The sequence below is a fragment of the Notothenia rossii genome (genome assembly GCF_949606895.1).
Source record: "Notothenia rossii genome assembly, chromosome: 7".
Taxonomy (NCBI): Eukaryota; Metazoa; Chordata; class Actinopteri; order Perciformes; family Nototheniidae; genus Notothenia; species Notothenia rossii.
The window spans coordinates 10,532,913-10,557,609 of NC_136905.1; the positions used below are offsets into that span (position 1 = coordinate 10,532,913).

At 40.2% G+C, this 24,697-nt stretch overlaps 2 protein-coding genes across 2 annotated transcripts; one reads left to right on the plus strand and one right to left on the minus strand.

Annotated features, from left to right (window-relative positions):
- The first annotated feature begins 537 nt into the window (after positions 1–537).
- LOC307045850 (cytochrome P450 4B1-like) lies at positions 538–15,389 on the plus strand. The gene is made up of 12 exons (XM_079691831.1): positions 538–798; positions 2,015–2,159; positions 2,349–2,393; positions 2,496–2,623; positions 2,866–2,990; positions 3,080–3,234; positions 3,394–3,500; positions 4,180–4,370; positions 4,452–4,585; positions 4,865–4,929; positions 14,783–14,865; positions 15,163–15,389. The coding sequence occupies exons 1-12, from the start codon at positions 607–609 to the stop codon at positions 15,332–15,334; spliced, it is 1,542 nt and encodes a 513-aa protein (XP_079547957.1). The 5' UTR covers positions 538–606; the 3' UTR covers positions 15,335–15,389.
- A 1,932-nt stretch (positions 15,390–17,321) lies between these two features.
- On the minus strand, positions 17,322–24,481 carry ppp1r8b (protein phosphatase 1, regulatory subunit 8b). The gene is made up of 7 exons (XM_079693128.1): positions 24,344–24,481; positions 23,829–23,889; positions 23,154–23,307; positions 22,515–22,732; positions 20,572–20,716; positions 20,164–20,228; positions 17,322–19,116 (listed from the first exon to the last, which is right to left on the minus strand). Exons 1-7 carry the CDS (start codon positions 24,394–24,396, stop codon positions 18,763–18,765), a joined length of 1,050 nt encoding a protein of 349 aa, XP_079549254.1. The 5' UTR covers positions 24,397–24,481; the 3' UTR covers positions 17,322–18,762.
- Between the last annotated feature and the right edge of the window lie 216 nt (positions 24,482–24,697).

The following is a 24,697-nucleotide window of genomic DNA, read 5'->3' on the forward strand; positions in this document are numbered from 1 at the left end:
CATTATTTAGTTTATTAGAAATGTAACGTTTATAAATGCAAGGAATGGAGATGTTTTATCTGTGAGATGGTGGCTAATTATTGTGTTTTCTTTATTTTCTTAGCTCTTACGTTGGTACTTGATACTTAATGTATATGCAAGGGTGTACAATAAAAGGATACCATCAGTTTGAGAGTATGACCATTATTCAGCTGGGGACGCTACACTAACAGTGATGAAGTGCACAGTAAGCATGTATAACGTGTGTGAGCCAGGACTGGTGAATAAACCCTGTTAACATCCAGCAAGTTGAGTATTTCATGTACAACATGGAAACATTACAGTTGCTAGGCCAATTGTTGGAGTTGCAACTCCAAGCTACGCCCTGGCGCCGCCGCCTCCTGCACAGACAAAGGTTTCACACCCGAAAGAAGGGAGCCTCATGCTGTGAGTGTGACTACAGACGGAGCGGCACTGCATAGTGGCCGGGCCGCGTCTATCGTTATTCCAACCCAGTTCCGGGTCACATTCTCCACCCACATTCCGGTGGTTACATCACACACACTCACACACGCACACACAACTGTGTTGTGTGAATCACTGGTAATCATCAAGGAGGTCGCAAGCATGGAGTCACCTGAGGGTTTCGTGAAGTATCAGATGGTTTTACCCCACATGCACCACTTGATCGCGGTGCTCTGTGTTGTTGCCGTTGTTTATAAGTTGACAATCTTGCTCGCCCAAAGAAGAGCTGCGAAGCAAAGTATGGAATTGTTTCCAGGACCACCGTCGCACTGGCTCTTTGGACATCTAAAGGAGGTAACGTGTATAATGACTGCTCAGTGACGCAGAAGCAAGTGCAAGAAGCAAGTAATAATAATAATAATAATAGTGTATTAATAAAAATAGAATCAGAAACAGGTTCATTGTCAAGTAGGTCAACACATTCGAGGAATGTGCCTTTGTGTGCATGGTGCATACATAAACACAGTTAAAGAGGAACAAAAGTAAGAAAAACAACCAAAAAATGAAATAAAAACTATTATTTGCGTTAAGATATAGAAATGTATTTACACTCAATCTGGGTATACCAAGAATCTACGTAAAATATATTATTGCAAAGTTCTCAGAATAATACAATAAAAATATGTGCAGTATTGTTATGGGAAGTGGAAAGCTGTCTGATACTAAGAGAGGTAGCTTGTGAACAAATGTGCACAATATTAGGAGGGTTCTGCAGAACTGGCAATACAAAAACTACATTGAAGTTAACCTACTTGTGCCACTGGACTTTTTAGATCACAGGAGAAATACCACCAATATCAAAAGTCAGAGTCAGATTGTTTTGAGTTCATATCTACAAAATACTTGACTGAGCTCCTTGTAGTTTCTGGCATACAATGTATTTCTTATTGAAGTAGGGGAGACCTTTGTGCATTTCTCAGTTAATCAATGTGTTTGCTAACCACCAATACCATTTTAAGATGATTAAATGTGACATATAATGTGTTTATTTGCATGGGAGAATAGCAATTTCAGCAGCAGATGTAGAATGTGTCTTCCTGTCCTCACCCTAGCATGTTTCTGATCAGAGGAATAAGAATGAATGCAACCACTGCAAGTCCACTGAGACAAATGTAACATTTTTGATATTGGGCTATAGAAATAAACATTGATTGATTGATTGATGAACCGTCCCTTTTTGCAGCGTCCCCAGTGTTGCAACTGTCAAAGGTCATCCCCAGTCTCATCATGTGCCAACAGACTCAGATTTGCAAAAAGAAAAGCCTGCGAAAAAAGGAAATTCAAAGCGTATTCTTATGTTATTATTATTATTGGGGTTATTTCATTTGGGTTGTCCCTGATTTGAACTTCTTTACATTTATTTAAGTAACAATTTGGATGCAATTAAGGTTTAAACTTAGCAGTTGAGTATTAGTTTATAGAGCATCACAACTCAGGTGATAACTTTGTCCTCTTCAGGCTCCAGCATATTGGTTAAGCTTAACCTATGTTTTTGTGTTTTTACTTTCAGTTTAAACAGGATGGGTCGGACTTGAAAAAGATTGTGAAATGGGGTCAGCAGTACCCTTATGCTTTCCCGATGTGGTTTGGTCCATTTGTTTGTTTCCTCAACATTCACCATCCAGACTATGTGAAAACTATATTGGCATCTTCAGGTGTGTGAGCCATTGTTTTATATCTTTACCGAAATCAAAACCTTTACAATGTAGCAGTTAAGTCAAATTCATCTTTTGACAATGCTTTTTACTACGTCATATACATGTAGACTCATATTGGTTTATTATCTGCATTTCAATAAACAAAGTTCAATGTAACATAATCTGTAATTGTTTGTTTCTTAACAGAGCCAAAAGATAATATGGCATATACTTTTGTTAAGCCTTGGATTGGTAAGATTGCTTTTACTTTCTCCTACAGCATATTTTGGCTTACTGCACAGTATTTCCTGTTAAGCTGCTTCCCTCGCTGACACATACTACCTCTGTCTTCAGGTGATGGCTTATTGGTGTCTCAAGGTCAGAAGTGGTTTCGCCACAGAAGGCTCTTGACCCCAGGTTTCCATTATGAAGTTTTGAAACCCTACATAAATCTGATGTCAGACTCTGTTAAAACCATGCTGGTACGTTAATGACAGTCTTTTTGTTTATAAAATCTGTTTTTTTGCCAAGTTGCATTTCACATATTGTACAAGGAAAATGCTTTTGTGTAAAGTGCTATAATAAGCAGTCAATGGTGAAGTGATGGGGAGGAAGGCTTTCCAGATGCTGCAGCTATTTTGTGTCAAAGTTGTTCCAGCTAAGTGTGTTGAAGTTTTTTCCACGTCCTGCCGAGACCTCACGTCTGTTCTTTCACTGTTGCCAGGACAAATGGGAGAGTTATGCAAAAAACAATGAGTCCTTTGAATTGTTTAACCACGTGAGCCTTATGACACTGGACAGCATCATGAAGTGTGCGTTCAGCTACAACAGCAACTGTCAGACCGAGAGGCGAGTCCATACATGCGTTTTCCCGCCATTCACAATTACAGGTTTATATTCTCAGTTGTCTGAACTGTTTGTCTACGTTCTTATTTCAGCGGAACAAATGAATACATCAAGGCAGTGTATGAGCTCACTAATTTGATTAACCTGCGGTTCAGGATGTTTCCATACCACAATGACCTCATTTTCTACCTCAGCCCACATGGCTTCAGACTAAGAAAAGCATGCAAGGTGGCTCACAGTCACACAGGTAAGATGTTCACAGATATTACCTTCATCATGACAATCTAAAACTGAATTTAGCTTGCCCATACATTGAAATTGTATAGGCTCTAAACTGTAGGTTTATGGTTGCTGCATTTTAAGAGTTACTGGGGATATGCTCATTCATTATTCTCTTATTTTGAAGGGGAAGTCATACGAAAAAGGAAAGAAGCACTCAAGGAGGAGAACGAGCTGGATCGCGTACAGGGAAAGAGAAACGTGGACTTTCTGGACATCCTTCTCTTAGCGAGAGTATGTTATGTCTTATGTGCCATGTATTGAATTCACAAAATGAGACACTTCTGTTTTTTGTTGTCATTACAAAAAAAAACATACGTAGAAACTGCAATTGTCAAAGCAGTAAGCTCTCTATAGAGATAATGAATTAATAATCGTGATCATTTTAGTAATGAGATATTTAAAGCATGAACAGTCTTAAAGTTGCCGCACATTAAAAAAGCGTAGTTGTGTGATGTTTATAACTTGAGATGATTCAAATATGATACTGTATGTGCTTAACCTGCAAGGGGCAAAAAACTATAGGGCAAAAGGAAATGCAGAAGGTTTTTCGAATGAGCATTGATATGCTGAGCATGAGGCCACTGGTACAAAGGCAACAGTCTGGTTATTTTTACTCTAAATGAGGGACTCTTGAACAGCAACTTAAAAGTTAAACATATCTGTTGTGCACATATAATCAATAAACACAATAAGCTAATCAAGGACACCTCTGTAACTCAGTAACTAAAATGGCAATGATTCATTTCTTTCCAAACAGAGTTGACCTGTAGAAGGATCCAACAAACATTAGCTGTTTCTGTGCCAATTCCAATAGGCCTACAATTTATACGGTTTTTAAATTGGAGTAGTCGTGTCACATTAAGACATAATATGTTGATTACTCATGTTTTAAGTTTGCCTTTTATTTAAGGATGAGAACAAACAGGGTCTGTCAGATGAAGATATACAAGCAGAAGTGGACACCTTCATGTTTGAGGGCCATGACACTACAGCCAGTGCCATGTCCTTCATCCTCTACTCTCTGGCCTGCCACCCAGAGTACCAGAAGATGTGCCGGGAGGAGGTCCTTCAAGCCCTGGATGGCAAGGACACCATGGAGTGGTAGGCTTACATTTGAAAACAATGCAAATGTATGTCAGTGCTGCCAATTGTTGAACGAAAACTTGTCTGTTTACTTTTTAGGGAGGATCTCAGTAAAATTCCATACACTACAATGTTCATAAAAGAGTCCCTCCGCCTTTACCCTCCAGTACCAGGAATGTCCAGAATCACCACCAAGACCATTACCTTTTTTGATGGAAGAACTTTGCCTGCAGGTTTGGCTTTAATGGTTATTTGCAGATGAATGTGAATAAAACAGCATACAGTTGCATGCATCAACCGTGTATACCCTTTGGTAAAAGATAAAGATTCACTTTTTAGTTAACGATTAACAGTTATTTTTATTGAGTCAAGCTTGCACAAATGAACCGGTTGACTTTCATGGTTTGAATTATAGCAGCAGGTTTGCAAAATTGTCTCAAACATAATATATGAATTGTTTTTCCCTGCACAATCTTATTACAAATACATTTTTGTTTTGCTCTTATTTGTAGGGAGTCATATTGGAACAAGTGTGTATTCGCTTCACAGGAATGCAACTGTCTGGGAAAACCCTGAAGTAAGTAAAGAAGATCATTCTGTGGAAGTATTTTTAAATGTGTAAGCTCACATGTGCCCATAAAAGTAAACATATGATACTTAATAATAATAATAATAATAATAATAATAATAATAATAGATTTAATTTGTTAGCGGGGTGCTCAAAGACGCTTTACAGATATAGTGAAGAGAAAAGAAAGGAACAACAAATACATATATAGTTAAAGTTAAAGTCAAATAATACAAAAACAATCACACATGAAAAGCCAGTTTGAAGAGGTGAGTTTTTGTGAGTTTTTTGAAGGTGGTGAGGTCGGTGCAGTCTCTGATGGGTTGTGGGAGTGAGTTCCAGAGGGAGGGGGCAGCGACGGAGAAGGCTCTGTCCCCCCAGGTCCGGTGATTGGTGCGGGTGGGGATGGATAGGAGGTTGGCTTCTGATGAGCGGAGGCAGCGGGAAGGGGTGTGGTCGCGCAGCAGGTCTGTGAGGTAGGGGGGGGGGGGGGCCTGATTGTTGAGGGCTTTGTGAGTAATGAGCAGGACTTTGAAGTTGATTCTTTGACGGACGGGGTCAAGTGTGAAGGTGGAGTTAATTCCAATCATGAAGTGGGACAGTTGCATGGGGGTCACAGGGGAGAAGTGGGACGCTGTGAGGTGAAGATTTGAAGATCGACTGTTAGTGTGGTATTCTTGTGTTGGTGTTCAAGTTGACGTTTCCTTGATTTAATTTGGCGGAGTTCGGGGGTATACGAGGGGGCAGAGTGTATGAAAGAGACATTTTTTGTTTTTGTGGGGGCCAGTTCATTGAGACAGAAGGAGAGGGTGCTGTTATAATAGTCCACAAGTTCAGATGGGTTTTCAGTAAGTCGGGGGGGGGGGGAGACAGACATCTTTCAGGTAATGGAGGCAGTGATCGCTGAAGGTGAGATGGATTTCAGATTTCTGTAGGTTATTGTGCGTTTTTGGTTTTGGGCGGAGATGGGGATGTTGATGTCCATGATGATGGCCAGGTGATCAGAGATGTGGAGATTAACGCTGGACAGATGATGGATGGTGAGACCAGTGGAGCAGACCAAGCCCAGGATGTGACTACGGCTGTGTGTTGGGAAGTTGATGTATTGAGAGAAGTTGCAGCAGTGAAGGGTTTCCCAACCCAGTTTCCCAAAAAAACGTGTAATAACTACGTTGGTCCACAGCGTAGGATGTAGTATTCCTACAAAAACTCCTCTGAAATTGTAGGATCCCTACGTTTTTTTCCACCATTCATTCCAATGGCTGGCGTCTATGTCACGTGATCTTCACATTTCTCCCTGCAGAAAAAAAAAACATGGCCGAACTTCGTTTTATTCTCGGTGGAAAATGCCTATTTTAAAGTTAGATTGACCATTAAAATCCGTTTTGATGTCATTTGATTCGAGAAATATCAGTTTTTATTTCAGATTATGTGTGCAGTGGATGTACATGATCTTTAGTTTGCTAGTTATTACGAAGATTACTTCAGGAAATTGTGTCTATACAACGTTTTCATTGTTACCAAGGTGTGCGAAATCCATCCGCCATTGTAGCTGGGGCTAGCTTCAGCCAGCTAGTTAGCGTTAGCACGGTCCGTGGAAAAAAAATTCTCCAGGCGAGAGGAGAGGCTCGTGCCGTCTTCTGACACCATGTAGAAGTTGTCGATACTTCTTAATACATGCATGTGTGTATGTACAAGGAATACACAATGCATAGGCAAGTGGTGGCTTTATTTATGACCACAGCATGAACAGTGAACATGTACGTTGCATGCCGACTAACAACTGAATGCCTATTATCTTTTTTTTTTTTTTTTTTTTTTTTTTCCATTTTCTTTTTTTATTAAAGTAAAAAGAACAAAGAACAAAGGGATGTAACATAGATGTACATGGTATGTTGGGACATCAGCATCTGGGTTTCTCGATACAGCAGCAATAACATATTATACATATATACAGAACAGTGAGATCTCAAGAATCAAAATAGCCTAAATAAATAAAACTAACAAAGGTAAATAACACCATCACAAAAAGACAAATCTAGCAATTACTTAAGTCCACGAAATCTGGCCGTGACTGTTGTACATAGGAGACCCATACTGACCACAGCTTAATAAATCTGTCCATTTGTAGGCGAAGTGAAAAGGTAATTTTTTCCATTATGTATACTTCATTAACTATATCCTTCCATTCCTCTATTGTGGGGGAGTCAGGATGCAGCCAGTGCCTCGTGATGGTTTTTTTACAAACAGATATCAGAATACTAAATAAATAATTGTTGAAGTGCCCTGGGTGAAAATCATTTTTCCCTAAAATAAAAATGCAAAACTGGAAAGGTATTTTCACATTAAATATACTTTCCAATATTTTGTGTATCTCTAACCAGAAATGTTTTATGACTGGACAATCCCAGAATGAATGCCTATTATCTTAACACCTCACCAGGTGGCGCACCAGCTACGGTGGCCTGCAAAGGACAAACTTAATCATATGAGAATGATCTACAGTTGCTAGGCACGCTGCTATCGATATTATTTCTGTTATGTTGTGTAACTGTTTAATGGTGTTATCTTTATTTCTACCCCCTTCCCCGTCAATGTATAGTGTTGAATGATTTAAAATTGGGCTCGAGTAGAACCCCTGGATTTGGCTTGCAACACAAAGTGATACTGATCTCTGTCTGTTAGGACTTGGAAGTGTCATGATTCAAAGTGTAGGCCTGTGAAGGAGAGGCCCTTGGAAAACAATCTATTTTTTAACTGTAATTACTTATTTTAAAGAGATTGTAACATTATACTTTTTAAATAATTGCTCAATTAATTTAACACATTCATTATGCACACAATAAAAACTTCAACAAATATATTGATCCTGGCTTAACCAGCGACCTTTACTCTGTTGTTCATAAGCTCGGTTTCAGAAAAACTTGTCAGTAGTTTAACAACTATTTTAATTTGATCATCATTGGTTGATACGAGAAATAATTTGAAGCAGTTTAATAAAGAATGTTAAACTATTTTTAAAACTGTAATTGAACTTCAACTTATATCAATTATCTGATTCCAGTGGCCAGTTGGAATAGATAATCAACAAAGTTTCCATTTTGCAGCAACAGCGCAAAAGGTTTCAATAATAATTAGTATTATGTCTGAGTCTAGTTCTGTCTTATCTGCTTTGTTTCAGAATGTGTTCAATACATTACGTTTTTATTCATTATTACCATACAATACATAGATTTAAGAATGAATTAAACAAATAATACAACATTGACCTAAAAAAAACAGACAGATTTTGCAACCCTGATCTCCTCGGGAAGGTCTTTACGACCAGCAGTGATGCCTCTGAGGGTCTCGAGGTGCAGGACGGGGCATAGGGTTTATACAAGATCACAAAGATATCTTAACATACCAGCAATACAATTTAAAATGTATTTTTAAAGCAATATTTTTTTCTTACACCTACAGCGCACACCCTGAACATTGTACTTCTTGTTTACATTTTCCTCTGCACACTCAGATGCAGGACATAAAAACACTCTTCGATTTATACTACCAGCATTTTGCTTTACATCTTTATATTATTTATTTGTCTCAAGTCATTTACTTTTGGTGAGATAACTAAAGTGTAGTTCATTTTACCCTGGCTATGGACTGATTCATTATTAGTTGTTACAAAACATACACAAGACGGCGGTTAGACAACCAAATATAGACCCCCCATACAAACAATTAGACAAACAAACATGAACTCGCAATAAACACCAGCGTGCCAACGAAGTTCATCCAGCTCCATTTACTCCGAATGAAGTGGTTTCAGAGGGGGTAGGGAATATCTAGTGGGGCGCCTTGACTCGCGCGTCCACCCTTGTATACAAGTCCTAGATCGGTGACTGAAGACCGTCCAAGAGCGATAACTAGCTCATCCTCTTGTGACACCACTACTCTATTCTAGTGGCACTATGCCCCCCTGATCAGGAGCGCATAGACTTTTTTCCGCTACCCTTTCTCTCCAACAACAGCACAGTTAACTGTAGTCCTACAGGACCAGCCTATACACTCACTATTGAGTTCATCACAACGATGAAACACAGTTTTGTTCTACACTTGCTTGCCACTACCCACCCGTGATCAATTAGCCTATCATTTTATGTATGCACCCCGGACCGGCACCAGTACCTCCAGCAGTGTAGGGAACGCTCCTCCAGCAAGGTAGGGAACGCTCCTCCAGCAAGGTATGGAACGCTCCTCCAGCAAGGTAGGGAACGCTCCTCCAGCAAGGTAGGGAACTGTGGTGCATCGGGTGATGCACGCACCTCGCGCTGCCCCGTCTTACCAGCACGTAGAAAATGGTCACAAACAACGAGTGCTTTTAGACCATCTCGTTTTTAATAGAGACGGTGGTGGTGTGAGTTAAAGCTATAGACAAAAAGCTGTGACTTTCTCCCTCTCAGCTGCACTTCTCCAGCCCCACAAACACGGGGAGGTTTTACACACACACCCGCGGCTGCAGCTGGAGCCGTGTTTACAGAGGCGATAGGAGTAATATCTCCGGCTGCTTATTTTTAACTGCTAGTGTTGACCGCTGAAACCCCCAGAATCCGGCGATTTGTCCAATACAAATCTTTACATTGCTTTCATACAGAAGTTCCACTTTACTGATGCCTTTCTTTAAGGTTTCTCTAAACATGAGCTGTGCATGCTTGTATGGCACTTTCGTCCCGAGCAGCATACACAGAGGAAATCAGCCAGGACAGAGTCACCAGACACTGATCCCCTGGGTTTATTATCCCCAAATGTTCATTACACCATTAACCACAAAATGAAACACAACCGCTCAGTTTCACAGGTAATTTTAGGATACCGTCAATCACAGATTCTGGTAAGGCAATGTCCAAATGTAGATTTGAAATTACACTTACCAGTTCTGAAGGTTTGTTGGTATCCTGCCGACAACGCCAATTTGTAAGGGAAACTTCTGAAGCAATGGAGACTCAGGACTCAGAGAGACACGAGGAGAGTTGGAGCTTTGATGTCAAACACTGATGGTTTATTTGGAGTTACGGCCGGAGAGTTGACAAGACAGGTGGTGTGTCACGAGTCGACACAGCGGTTTCCAAACCAATTCTGAATAACTCTTTCTGTAGCTCGAGGTTTTATCTAGTTCGGAGTGTAATAATCAACATTCTTCATCAGTGAGACTAAACATTATGGACCCTGAATCTAACTAGAGCTCTCGTCCATAGAAAAGAAAGTGCGCCAGGGAACCTTCGTCCCTGAACAGTAAACTACCTCATGGCGGCTTGTGCTCTGTCACAGACTGGCAACAACAATGCGCCCAAGCTGCTCCTCCTTATAAAAAAATAGCAGCAATACCCAAGCCCGTGGACCTATGCCATGGGAAAGGAGACGGTGAGAGGAGAAAATGATGAACTGGGTCAAAGGTTGAATACCTAGGCAAATAATTCCCTAACAAAAATAAAATACACGGAGCCTCTCTTTTTCCTCCCTCTCTTCTGACAGCGTCAGTGTCTGTCTCATGCAGCGGCTGATCCAGTAATGAGTGACCCAACAGTACAAATATTTATAACTAGTTTAGGTAGTTTGAGAGGTAATTAAAATAGCTAAGGGTGATGATCTGACTTGAATTGTGTGTTTTGCTCCGTTCAGAAAGTTCTAGAAAGATAAATAATCTGAATTCAGTGTGCAGTTTACTTTGACGCGGGGGTGAGCAGCAGAGGTGGGGAGAGTCGGGGCTATTGCGTCATCATTATCAGAAAATGATCGGATAGGGCGCAGACACGGAGCCGTTGGACCCCCCAGAGCGTTGCGTATGCCGTTCTATCCATCTTGGGACCCGTTATCGTTTCCGCAGTTGTTTACTGTCATATTCGGTCGTCCTTGTGTGGCCGAACGGTCTATGTGACACTAAACAGAAACGCAAACGACCGTTTTCGTCCTCGTGGGGCCGGGGCCTAAGCCTTCCCAAATATTTGTGTCACTGCATCCTGGTAAAATAAAAAATATAATGTTTGTGTCTTTGACATTAGCGCTGCTATGCAGCCACCTGTACCCTGTACTACGAAGCCAGTTCAACAGACCCTGGATATGTTTGAGTTATCTTAACTAACCCTAACAAACGAGATCTCGCTAAGCGGTCCTACGATGTTGGTTATCAACTCGGTAAATCAAGCCAGGGTTTCTCTCTCCAGCTGAGAGCGCCTTCACGTGAAAGGGGCGGGGTTAGCTAAATTTGACCAATCACAAACAATACAAGTGTATTGACAGCGCAGCGTCATACTTCATTAATGAAAAGTAAACTAATATTAGACAAATATGAACTTTAAACATCCATGACTTAAACATATAATCCAGGATACAACACAACACATAGTTGCACCTGCAAGGTGAATATAGAACAACTTAAAAAACGAAGTGTTTGAAAGCTACAACAGTTTTATGATATCACTGCCCCATCTAGACACGAGTGGATCTGACTTTAATTACATTTGAGTGATTCGTCAACTTAATGTGTTGCTTAAAATAATACTTCTGCATACAGTATATGTGACAATGTAAGTGTTGCACGGCCGATACGGCTCGAGAAGCTGACAGATAAGGAAATATTTTTGATATTATATGATCGATGATCTGATTGATGATGTGATATGAATGATAAGTGAGACACGTCGGCGTCTTCTCTGCATACGGCAGTTTAAACTGTATTTCCTCTATCCTGTAATATGACTTGATAGATTTAAACTCCGCACACTGAGCTCTGATTGGTCAGCAGGTGGCGCTTTCACTGAGTTGATCTTTTTTCTATAGAGCTCCTGCGGATGATGTCACATATGCTGGTCACGTGACGAGAAACGAAGGGGGCAGCCATTTTGGCAGTAATCGCGTCAGTAAATTCATTGGCAGGCACTGGCAGACTGTCGAGGATGGTGGATAACTGCTGTGCACCAGGTTGCACAAATAGGCGTGGGAAGAAGAAAGGTGTATCTTATTATCGCATTCCAAAAGACGCGGAGAGGAGGGAAAAGTGGATCGCAGCGATTAAAAGAGCCAGGAGCCGTCTGAACAAGACTGAAAGATGGGACCCCCCGGCCGTTTGCTTTCGCTTATGCAGTGATCACTTCATATCAGGTGGGTGAAGGAATACAGTACAATGCTACAAAAAGTTTTCAAAAAGCAAAAATACAAACTAGTTTCAGACGCACTGCAGTAGCTATCCAAGCTAATAAACAAACATGCTAACGTGACACTGCCGTAGCTAGACAAGCTAATAAACAAACAATGCTAACGTGACACTGCCTATCAAACTGGAATAATTTAATACTTACCCTTGCAGTGATGATGCCGAAGTTTTTGGATGTAAGACTCCACAGTTGAATGTTGTTTACGAAGCCGGACTGACACCATTTGTAAGCCTCCAAGCTTTTGTAAGCTCTGAGGGAGTCTCCTGAGTACACTGATGGAAAGCTTACAAGATAGCTGTGGATGTCCGCGTAGCGCAAGTCGGGTACATCGTCTTCAGAGCAGGAGGTTATGCTCTTGAAAAGCACACCGGGTGCATTATATGGGTCGCTTATATTTAATCCTTCTAATTTTGTACTATAAAGCCGAATTTCACTTGAATTAAAATGAGATGTATACTCGCACGGTAGGAAAACGCTGGCGCCGGTCGTCATGTTTACTGCCAAAATGGTGGCTGATAACCAAAAGTCACGTGACCGCAGGAGCTCTATAGACGCCGGAGGCGGGCAGCGTCAGGTAAAAAAAAAGTTATTTAGCCTTCCCAAACCTGAGCCTCACGCGCCGCCTATGATTATACTCTTATAAGATGTATGTAGATATTTCATCTCCGGCCTTGTCAGGTATTGAACAATCAATCAATAAAGAACACAGAATTATTCAATATAAAACACAGAATTTGTGTGATTATACTAAATGATTTACAAATAAACACCACTGCATATTTACAACTGTTACACATGCTGATGTAACGCAAATACGTTCGCGCTGTGGACCAACACTATAGACAAGTTTACGCGACAAACCACAGGTAGCGCCATAACCCTACACAAATGCACTTCATTTCCGCCGGAAGTCTTTTGCACAGCGTCTGTCGGTGTAAACCGGTGTAAACAGTCAGACGGGCACTGGTGTAAACACAGCGATTTCGATGCTAACAGTGATGCTAGCTTGGGAACACGATTCTACTTCTTTGACTGGAGATGGCGTTACTCTCCCCCACCCGAATTCAGTGCAAAACTGGGAGGATAACATGACGACGTGGCCCAGCATAACGTACAGCAAAATTTGCTCCTACTTCGTTCAATCCATGGCAATAGATGGAAAAGCAATGGACAGTCTGAAGGCATATCATAAGGCTGCGCACATTCTACTTTGCCCACATGCTCCCGAAAATTGTTGACGATTTTGTTGAGGGAAGGTTACAGTTCTGCAGTAAATATCTCAGCATTTTAAAACCAAAATAAACTGCCTTATTTAGGTCATGCCCACAGGAGCCAACAGTTGTCTGTTGTTTACATAATGCACAATTTACATGATCTCTTTATGCTGTGCAATATATCATATGTGCCTGTACTGTTTGAGTGAAAATAAAGTTTGATGTAATTTAATTTCATTATTGCACTGTTATTGCATTATTGCATTTCATATGTTCCTTAGAGTGCTACAATTTATTTTAACACAGTTCATCATTCATATTAAGCTCATACTGTACATAAATAACACTGAATTAATTAATTGTTGAGAGGAAACTAAAGAAATGGCTTCAACAAGAAAGATCACATGTTTAATCCTAACAGGTATTACAAATTAAAATATAAAAGCAGCCCACACAATTACATCACTATGAAAATATTCATATATAATATTAAAAAATACAATGCATGCAGTATTTGTTGTGTTTATCTGTATTTAATGAACAACATGGCTGGGTGCTGGGTGCTGGTTTGTGGTCGTAGCACTCTCTATCTAACCACTCGTTCAGGTGCTTTCTCGAGTGATTGCAACCAACTACCGCACACGTAGTTCCCGAACCACTTTTCTTCATGTTGTAATTGTTATATCCTCTTTGTCTCTGCGATATCAGTGCTTTGTCAGCACAACGGAGCTAGCTAGCAAAACAAACCCAGTCCGCCAAAACGGAAGTGCATTGCATCGAAGGGAGGAGTTCAGGATGTAGAGCGGAAACGGCTCAATAACTTGTGTATACATTGACGGGGAAGGGGGTAGAAATAAAGATAACACCATTAAACAGTTACACAACATAACAGAAATAATATCGATAGCAGCGTCCCTAGCAATCACCTTGGTAACAATGAAAACTTTGTATAGACACAATTTCCTGAAGTAATCTTCGTAATAACTAGCAAACTAAAGATCATGTACATCCACTGCACACATAATCTGAAATAACAACTCGTATTTCTCGCATCAAATGACATCAAAACGCATTTTAATGGCCAAACTAACTTTAAAATAGGCATTTTCCACCGAGAATAAAACGAAGTTCGGCCATGTTTTTTTTTTCTGCAGGGAGAAATGTGAAGATCACGTGACATAGACGCCAGCCATTGGAATGAATGGTGGAAAAAAACGTAGGGATCTTACAATTTCAGAGGCGTTTTTGTAGGAATACTACGTCCTACGCTGTGGACTAACGTAGTTATTACACATTTTTTTGTGAGACTGGGTTGGAGCAGCACACACAAGTATTTATCACATGGCAGTATACTATAGCAGCAACGGCAGCAGCATATTAAGTGCAAGAGATTTATTAGAGACTTTATTAATGCCACACTGGTGTTTGTTTTTCCATCTTGTGTCAACCCAGGTCTTTGACCCACTGCGTTTTCTCCCGGAGAATGTTTCCAAGAGGCCTCCTCACGCATTCGTGCCCTTCTCTGCTGGGCCAAGGTTTGTCCTCATGATACCGTTTGACTAGCTCGCTAAAAATAGGGCTACAGCTAAGTTTACAATACATTACAATACAATAGCCCTGCATTAAAAACATATTTGGCAAACACGAAAGGCTTACTGAAAGGCTGTTGTCCAACTTATTCCATTATTATATAAATCAAAAATATATATATCATTTGGTATTGACTGTTCATCTGATTTCCATAACCTTAAGTGCTGTCTTCCTATATGATGTTACTTTAAAGCTTAATTTGTCACCACATTCCTCTCATTAGTGCTGTTTTCCTCACTCAGAAACTGCATTGGTCAGAACTTTGCCATGAACGAGCTGAAAGTGTCAACAGCGCTGACACTGAAGAGATACCATCTGATCAAGGACCCAACGCAAACACCAGAGATACTTCCTCGACTGGTGCTTCGTTCACTTAATGGCCTCCACATCAAAATAAAACCTGTAGACCCATGAGTGAAAATGGAAATAACTTGAAAAACAACCTGGGAAATAAATGACTGATAAGGAACTTCTTCTATGATTTGACTCAATTTTTAAACTAACAAATAATCATAAACAGATACTAATGAAGTGATTAACTGTTAAGTATTTTATCAAGTGTCTAATCGTTATTTACACTGGAGCCTGTGTTAATGAGACATTTATCGCACTTTACATATAAAAGGAAGATGACTTTTGTGATCGTCAAAAGGAAAACCTAAGTAACATTTTCGTTTCACCATTTATAAATGCATCTCAACTGAGCTTTGTACAGATCACCTTGACATTATATAAATGTTTTCATGGAAATGTTAGTGTGACCTTAAACAGGTCATTGCACTCTTGTGCAACATTTCAGCGTAATCATTCACATTGAATCATTATGTTTTCAAAATCAGCCATGTATTTTGATTCTTTAACTTTCCTCACTCCTCACGTTAAATATTTTTATAATAAAGCACTTTTTCCATTCCATTCATTCTCCATTTTTTTAAATTAAAACACAGAATAAATTACGACGGAGTATTAGGGCCACACTTAAAAAAAAAACAGAGAGATTTCGAGAATAAGGTTGTAATAATACGAGAATAAAGTCATAGTTACGAGAATAAAGTCATAGTTTCATAAGTGACTTGAGAAGGAGACAACAGCAGCGTCCTGAATGAGGAATGTGGAGCATCTTGTGAAGCAGTAGGCTACTTTAGTTTAGGTTTCTCAAATAACGACATACTTAATCTTTTGGCACATCAGCATCAGATTATCATAAGTATTACAACTTTGAAAAGGTTGTGCAAGAAACTATGTCTATTATTTCGAAGAAAGAACCAAACGGACTTTGGAGATTGTTTCCTTTCTGCAGGAGGAAATGGCTGGTTCTGGCCGACTACAAGGCTATCGTTGGTTACATCTACGAGCTGTTCAAAGGGGATTTGTTGTTTCACAAGAAACGATGAGACTTGTAATCAAGGCTTTGGATCCAGGAGTCGATAGCCTTGTAGTGGAATCGGAATGAGCTCCCCATTGAAATCAGGACAGCAGACAGTTTACACATCTTCCGGGGCAGACTGAAAACTCATCTCTTTCGACTCCACTTCGAGCGATAGAGTTTCTAACAAAGAATTGCTAACAAAGCACTTATATAGCCTACTAATAAAGGACTGGCTTATCTAAAGCCAGTTGAGTAGCACTTGAAACGTTTTAGCTCTATGAAACCTGATGTACTTATATGAATCTGTTTTCTTCACGTTTGTATCTTGTTGGTCCAATGCACTTATTGTAAGTCTCTTTGGATAAAAGCGTCAGCTAAATGCAATAATGTAATGTAGTCGGCCAGAACCAGCCATTTCCTCCTGCAGAAAGGAGACAATCTCCTCCAAGTCCGCTTCTCAAGTCACTTATGAAACTACTTTATTCTCGTAATTATGACTTTATTCTCGAAATCTCTCTGTTTTTTTTTCTAAGTGTGGCCCTAATACTCCGTCGCAATAAATAAAACATTTGAAACGTGTACAGAATTAATTGTTATACACATTGGATTCTTTTAATTATTTTATTGTTAATAAATACAATGTTTTATTTTATGCTTTATTATATGGAAAGTAGCTGTCAGTAAAAAAAACAGAGAAAGCTATTCGGGCTTTTAGGGTTACATTTTGGCTGGGTGGAAGACTTGAGGTGTAAACATTATCTTAAGTGTACTTCGATGTTTGTTTATGGGAAGAAGAGAACATTCTGTTGCATGTGAACTAACTCGGCTCACATAGCTATCTGGTCAATGGTTATCTCCAGAATAAAGTCTTGGAAGCTAAATAAAACAATAACCAGGGCTCTCATTCTGTGGTTTGCCAATAAGTAATCAAATAACCTGCTTTTATAAGACCTTTCATGGTGTATAGGCAGATCATATTGGCACAAATGCAACATTATTATAATCCCCGCTAAAAACATTCCAGAGTTATGATTCAAAAGTAATTCATTTTTTATTTACAGTCATATGATTACAAAATCCACACTCCTACAAGGACATTTAGTCACCAGCACAGTTTGTAAACGTGAAACACCTCGTTTATTGTTGATTTATCATATCTCCAATCTTTCGAAAAGATCCCATGAAATGGCCACTTGAGCTTCCTATAAAACATTAAGGCCATGTGATATTTCCATCAACTAAGGCTCGTTTTTTAAACAACAACTCACCCATTTGTTTACAGCAAGATAGATAGCTTATGGTTTAATGTCCCCCTGTGATAAGGACTTCTGCTCCAGGGCACTTCCCCCTCTCCTTCCATTCATTTCCTGTCCGCACTACGGTCAAGCTTTGAATGAAAACCCCAGAAGTAAGGACACCATTTCATGGGATGACAGTGTTCACCAGGTGGACACTCAGATGTTCTGCTACTGTGCAAAGGCTGTTACTATGTCTCATTGTCAGTTAAGGTTCAAATGCACCACACTGTTTGATTTGAAAAATATCAACACACTAAATTAACATTAAAACGTATTAAATCTGTTTTGTTTTTACTACCTTTTTTGATTGTACAGCAAAGTTTGTTTTTGTTACTGTGCTGCCATTTCAACTCTTCAACACTCTGTTACTACGTAGCGTCAATCCAATGAATTGCCAACATATAAACTGTCAAATCCTTGTAGGTATAGTATGCGGAGGAAAACCATTTTCAACTCATTATACTGGAAAAGCACTACTTGAATGGGATACCAAGTATTGGCCAACGGTTAAAGTTAGTGCAACAGGCCATAGACTGCAACTAAACTGGACTGAAAACTCGACCATTGTCCACAAGTCGCCATCTAGTGGCTAATGTGAAAAATACATAACACAGTTGTGATAATAATAACGGTCTAATACATGTATTGAAAATGTTTCACATTGAATCATTAGGTTTTCCAAATAAAAAGCAGCCCTGTGTTGTGAAACTGACTTCATGTCTGGATTCTCTGACTTCTCAGTCAAATATTTTATATAAAAAGTACATGTGCCATTTGTTTAACAGCATTATCAAAACATGGGAGTGAAAAGAAAATCTGAAACATGTTAAGTAAAAAAATTCCAACGTTACATCCAAAACATAACTCGGCATCATCCATCCCACCCAGGTGGCCGTCACTCACAGGCCGACATGTGTCACTCCGAGACTCACATGCTACGCCATGTAAATGTACGTCAATTGTGTTCACAATCAACAAGCCTTTGCCATTTTCTGACCAACTGCTGCCTTGGTGACGTACAGTAGATATCTTATGACAGACCACAAGGACATTGTGTTCATCATTTTTTCGATGACAAGGAGTAACACATTAAAAAAAGGAGATTGAGAATGAACGACTCCATCTCAGCCAGGTCACAGTCCGTGATGTATCTGCTGGGAACTTCAACAGACCCGTTAGATGAGTAGTGAAGGGGTGGGTTTTTTCCCGGGCCAAGCTTCTTTGGCATACTTCTTTTTGCGTGGCTCGTTGTGGGTCTCTGGAAGGTAGGGGGCTATGACGGGGGTGGGGTTGAGTGTGATAGGAGGCTGGTGGGCTTCTGGGTCCAGGTCCACCTCTGGTGCTGGGTTAGGGAAGGGCAGAGGAAGCCCTCCCTGCATAGAAGCCCCTCCTGGAGCTCCTGTCGGCTGGTTCTCATGACTGGTGGGCGGCAAGTCCCCGTAGAGACCACTGCCCAAGTTGTAGCTGTGGATGCGCTTTGAAGTCATGTCATCGAGACCCAGCGTGTTGTGGCCCTCTGATCTGCGTTTCTGCAGCAGGGAGGGACAGAGTCAAGTCATTAAGGATGGACCAAATACGTTTCCGGGGATCAAATGCAGCAAACACTGTCATGTGGTAGCTATTAAAACGTATACCTTTATTACTGTGACAGATTTACACTCATCAGAATCGGAGCAGGAAGCTCAGGGGTTGGACTGAGAACAGTACTAGCCAGCCTGCTCATGGCTGATGTTAGTCACAGGAAAATAAGACTCAGGCTAACCCAGTAACGGGAGATGGGCCCACATTTTTTTAAAGACACCTGGCTCCATGGTGGCATCTCGGGTCAAGCTTTTGGCTGGCGAACCACAAAGCCAAAAAGCAGGAATTTGGAGGAAGACTGAGTTCCTATTTGGTGCTCTTATGTCAGATTTTTCCTGGATGTGGATTTTTTTTTTTTTTAAGATGCCTGCCAGATTCTATGCAAGGAGAATTGACCCTTTTTCACCAAGTGGTTTACATTCATGCTGATGCTAATAAAACAAATGCACTACAGGAAGGCACTTCTCATTTTACCGTGTTTGTAATATTGTGTTGCAATAAATAGGAAATGGTATTGTGTTACAGTAAAACGGTTATTAATGCAACATTGGACTTTAATTAGTCAACTCTGGGCCCTTGTGTTGTAACACCACGGCGGATATTTATATGTAAACAAGTTTATTTCGTTAGCTTATTCGTTTTACGACATGACATTCATCCTCTCTTTATTTCACTGAACTGCTGATCACAAAGGTTTGGCTGTGAAACGTTCAAACTGGATGAAGCCCCATGTTAAGAGCCAAGTGACTTTGAAGCTTTGGTCGTCACATGGCGTTAGACATGAAACACAAGCTCCTGATATATCTAAATAGTGTGTGTATTGGCAGCAGTAAAACAAGCTTTGTTAGTATTCACAAAGCCCTACAGGTCACACATTTAGCCCATTCCAAATGATCCAATTGTTATTTAAAATGAGTCCACTTCTTATTTTTCATTGAAATGTATCAGTTACACCAGCTGCATCTGACATTTTGAAGGACAAAACTGAAGCTTACCTTGATCGGGATGACAGCAGTCTGCACCATGTTTCTAAACCGTCCCACCGAGGGGTCTATGTCCTCTGTAAGAATTTAAAAGAAAGTGTTAGAATGTATTTGACAGTGCATTTCTTCTCTTAAAAAGTAGGACTGTACGGGGAATAGCTTGGTTATATATTTACAGTATGCAAGTTGGATCACTTAACTGAAACACATGATTAGTATGTTACCTGTTTGTAAAAGCCTTAAAAATCTAATCCTCTTTAATCATTTCTTTCTCAGTTAAATGAAATGTCAATATTCTTACAAATAATTTAGCAAGGGACGACTTAAAAAGGAGAGCAATCAACTACAAAAAATCCGTAACAGTTAGAAGGACAGATGTCTTGTTTTTACAGTTCTACCGCCTGTCACTTTGAGTCGTACCTGGGTTGATGATGGAGTCGTCCTCGTTGAAGGTGACCCTGGAGTTTCTCCGTTTCCTCTTAGGTCTCTGGATTTCCAGATTGCCCTCCTCGATGGTCAGTAGGGAGATGCGCTTGTTGTGTGCCGTGTTGAACTCCGTCAGGTTCTGAAAGGAGGCAGACAGAAAATATATTAATTTCAAGATGTAACTACTTTACAACAGGACAACATACCAGAATGAGCCGGCTAATAAACAGCTTCATACACCCAGGAAAAAGACAGCACTTGTTAATAAGAGGAAATAAACAGGAATTGTAATCATCTTAGGCTCTAGTGCGTTGGTGTGGCGCAGTGGAATTGTGCGTTGGTGTTGGGATCAGGGGGGCACAGGTTCAAACCCCACTGCAGTCAGCATGTCGTTGTGTCCCTGGGCAAGACACTTCACCCCAAATTGCTCCTGTGGGGATTGTCTCCATTGAGTATGTAAGTCTTTGGATAAAAGCGTCTAACATGTAATGTCATCTTATGTTAATGCTATGTTCCTCAAATGGTGGCACACGGATTTGTGCTTTTCTACCACTCATACAAGCTTTGAAAAGATGACACTGATATCTGAGTAATCTAAGCTGCTCGCAGTCACACATTTGACTATGAGTTTGAGGCTATCTTTGGAAATGACATTTTGGAACTATGCTAATCATAAGGATATTTTTTGCACATCAAATTCTTAATGCTGTGAACCTGATATCTAGGAAAGAGGAACAGATTTGATTGAATAATCGTATTTTTATTTATTTGAGTGAAAAAGGACTGAAACACATAAACAGTGTGGCGCATCTATTACACCGCTCCCATCAGCAAAAACATGTCGGTTTGCTATCCTGGCTCGAAACGATGGAATGAGCTCCCCATTGATATCAGGACAGCAGAAAGCTTACACATCTTCCGGCGCAGACTGAAAACTCATCTCTTTCGACTCCACTTCGAGCGATAAAACTACTATCAAAGCAATTATGTGTTAATAAAGGACTGCCTTATCTAAAGCCAGTTGAGTAGCACTTGAAATGTTTCGACTCTATGAAACCTGATGTACTTATATGATTCTGTTTTCTTCAAGTTTGTATCTTCTTGGTCGAATGCACTTACGGTACGTCCACACAGCAGCTTTGAAAAAATCTTGAAAATCTTGGAGCTGGGCGTGTCTTAGAGCTTGGGGATTTTTTGCGAGCGACGCGACCAACAACCAATCACATGAATCTCCCGCCCCCGACAAACAAAGCAAAAAACCCCGGGGATTTTATGCGAGCCATATATATATATATATATACATACACATACGTATATAAACTCCCCAAACAGACGAAAACCTACCAGTTTCACCCACTGTCTCTGCCACCTCCCTCCATGCCTGGTTCCTCCGGTTTGTATCCCGGTAAATAGTTCTGGTCGTAAAGAACCGGGTGATTTGCTACCGTAATTTCTCATTTGGAATATGAGGAAATGAACTGCGGTCTGGCTCTCCCAGCTTGCACGCGGTTTGATTGGCTAGCGCTTGTACTGTCAGATTTGCATAAACGGGATTTGATTGGCTGACGCTTCCAGCTCAGCTTCAAAAGTTGAACATTGCTCAACTTTTGAATCCTGAGAATCTTCGCTTTGCTTCCCCACAATGCAGTTCGGCGAAAAGCGAGGCAACGTGACGTCACCCCCATTCAAAGTCAATGGGCAGAGAAGCGTTGGAAGATTTTTTTTAAAGCTGCTGTGTGGACGTACCGTTATTGTAAGTCGCTTTGGATAAAAGCGTCAGCTAAATGTAATGTAATATTAGCAGTCTACCTAAAACAGCAATTTGCAGACAACACATGTTATGATTAAAACACAAGATGCATCCATTTTATTTCTCCTTGATACAGTTCATGTTTTAGAGCACGATAATATCGTTATTATTGAGAAACTAGACGTACCTCCAGCTCTGTCTCTTCCTCAGGAAGCCCTAGCAGTCCTTTCAGCTCCTCATCCTCTCCGGTCTTACTGTCTCCTGTGCCGGCGGTGCCCTGGGTTTGGGGTTTCTCTCTGATGGTGTAGGTTCTTGTTGACGCCCCAAAAGATATCGTCGAGTCTATGGGAACTTGCTGAGGCTTTTGTCCCTCCAGACGGATGTGTCCAAGGTAGGTACCGTGTGCTAAAATAAAAACAATTCAATAAAGAAGTTTGCATATGTAAGGACAGATTCCTTGACAGATTTCTTACATTATAGTGGAAATTAATGAAATGTGATTCATAATTATTACTTTTTCTATAAACACAGAAACGAGATGGTTAAAAAAAAGTAAATTACAATGTTTTCAAATCCAAAAGAAAAATGTTCCAAATGCTTTTTCAATTCAAAATCAAATGAACACTTGAAGATGTTTGAGACAGTAGAGGTGGAACACTTGAGGAAAAAAGTGACGTTAACTGAATTACATTAAAATTTAACCAGAATAGTTACAAATACATGTTCTGTCAATCGAGTCTCAAGCAAATAACCTCTGAGAGTTGTATTAGTTTTTCCGCCTTTTGAACATGTATATCAAACGTTCAAAGTGTAGCTGATGACTTACTGCTGTTGAGGTCAATGAGAAAGACCCTTTTCAGGTGTTTGTGGTAGATCAGGGCAGCGTGGACACGCGAGCACGACTGATGGTCAATGGTGAAGTCGCACCAGTCGGGGTTTCTCCCAAACAAGTAATACTTCTTTTCGTCTATGATCAGTTTCTACAGGGAGAGACAGTTTCTGTGAGTCAAAGTCCTTTTCAAACTGGCTAAATATTTCTCTAAACACTCCTGCAATCTGTCTGTGCCTCTGAGCCATAACTCATACAGTGTTGCTTTCCACTGAAAAGCTTAAATGTCAGGGCTGATGATGTTCTTGCACCATTTGAAGCCATGCAGCCATAGAAAGTCCCAGAAGTGTTCAACACCTCTGGGACCAAGTGGACTGTCAGGCGTGTATCTGGTGCATTCAACTGTCCTACAGTAGTATTGTACATGCAGCGGTCCAATGTAGTGAAGTACATTTTACCCATGTATTGTACTTAATTGTTGGGGTACTTGTACTTTACTTGAGTATTTTTATTGTATGCTTCTTATACCACGACTCCTCTACATCTTGGAAGCCAATACTGTACTTTTTACTGCACTACATGTATTTGACAAAATGAGTTACTAAACTAACCTTACAGATGTATGGCAAGGTCACTGATACATGAGGTAAAAAAGAAAACCTTAAAAGTTACCTCCATTAATTTGTCTCCCTTCATCACGTCTAGATGGAGTCCCTGGGGTGGCTTTCCTGCCCTGAAAGGAAAAAGATTATGAACTTTTTGAACATATAAAGAGTCTACCTTTGGTGCATTTGTGCAAAGGTGGTATTTAAAGGTTTGTTGCTGTAAATCATCTCATGAAAACGTTAACATTGAAGCGGTCGTCATCTATGCAACGCTATACCAGACCAATGCAATGTTAAAATGACCTATCGTTATAACTGGACGGCTTCTGCTCATAAACGAGACTTATAAAACCATGCACATGTAGCAACGTGTTTAAAAAAAGACGAAGAAGAAAAAGGACACCAGCGTTCATTGGTTAGCATGCTAGCTAGCTTGGTTGCTAATGATAGCTACAGTAACTACAAGCTTTTCTCTAGGTTAAAGGTAAGTTATATAAATGAGGGTACGCGGTTCTGCTCATGTGCCTTTGGTATGGCATTACAAACAAACAATTACAACTTCAGCATGTGCATTTTGCTCACCATGATGGACAATCAAAGGGAGGAGCACTCTCTTTGATTATTTTAGTCGCCATCTTGCCTCATCTTCTCACAGCCGACATGCATGCTGGGAAAACGTCACTTTGGTTAACTGCCCTGGGAGTTGTAGTCTTAAAACTCTGTCTAACACAGGGGCGTCAAACTCAAATACACAGTGGTCTAACATTTTAAAAAACGGTACTAGACTGGTTCAATGTTTATTGCCAAACGTATTGGAATGAAATTATTGGACATATTAAACCTAGAACTAACGAAGCTTAAATTATTGCCTATAAAAACAACATTAAACATTGAATAATCAGTAGCATTAATTTCTTATGGCTCTATCTGCAGCTT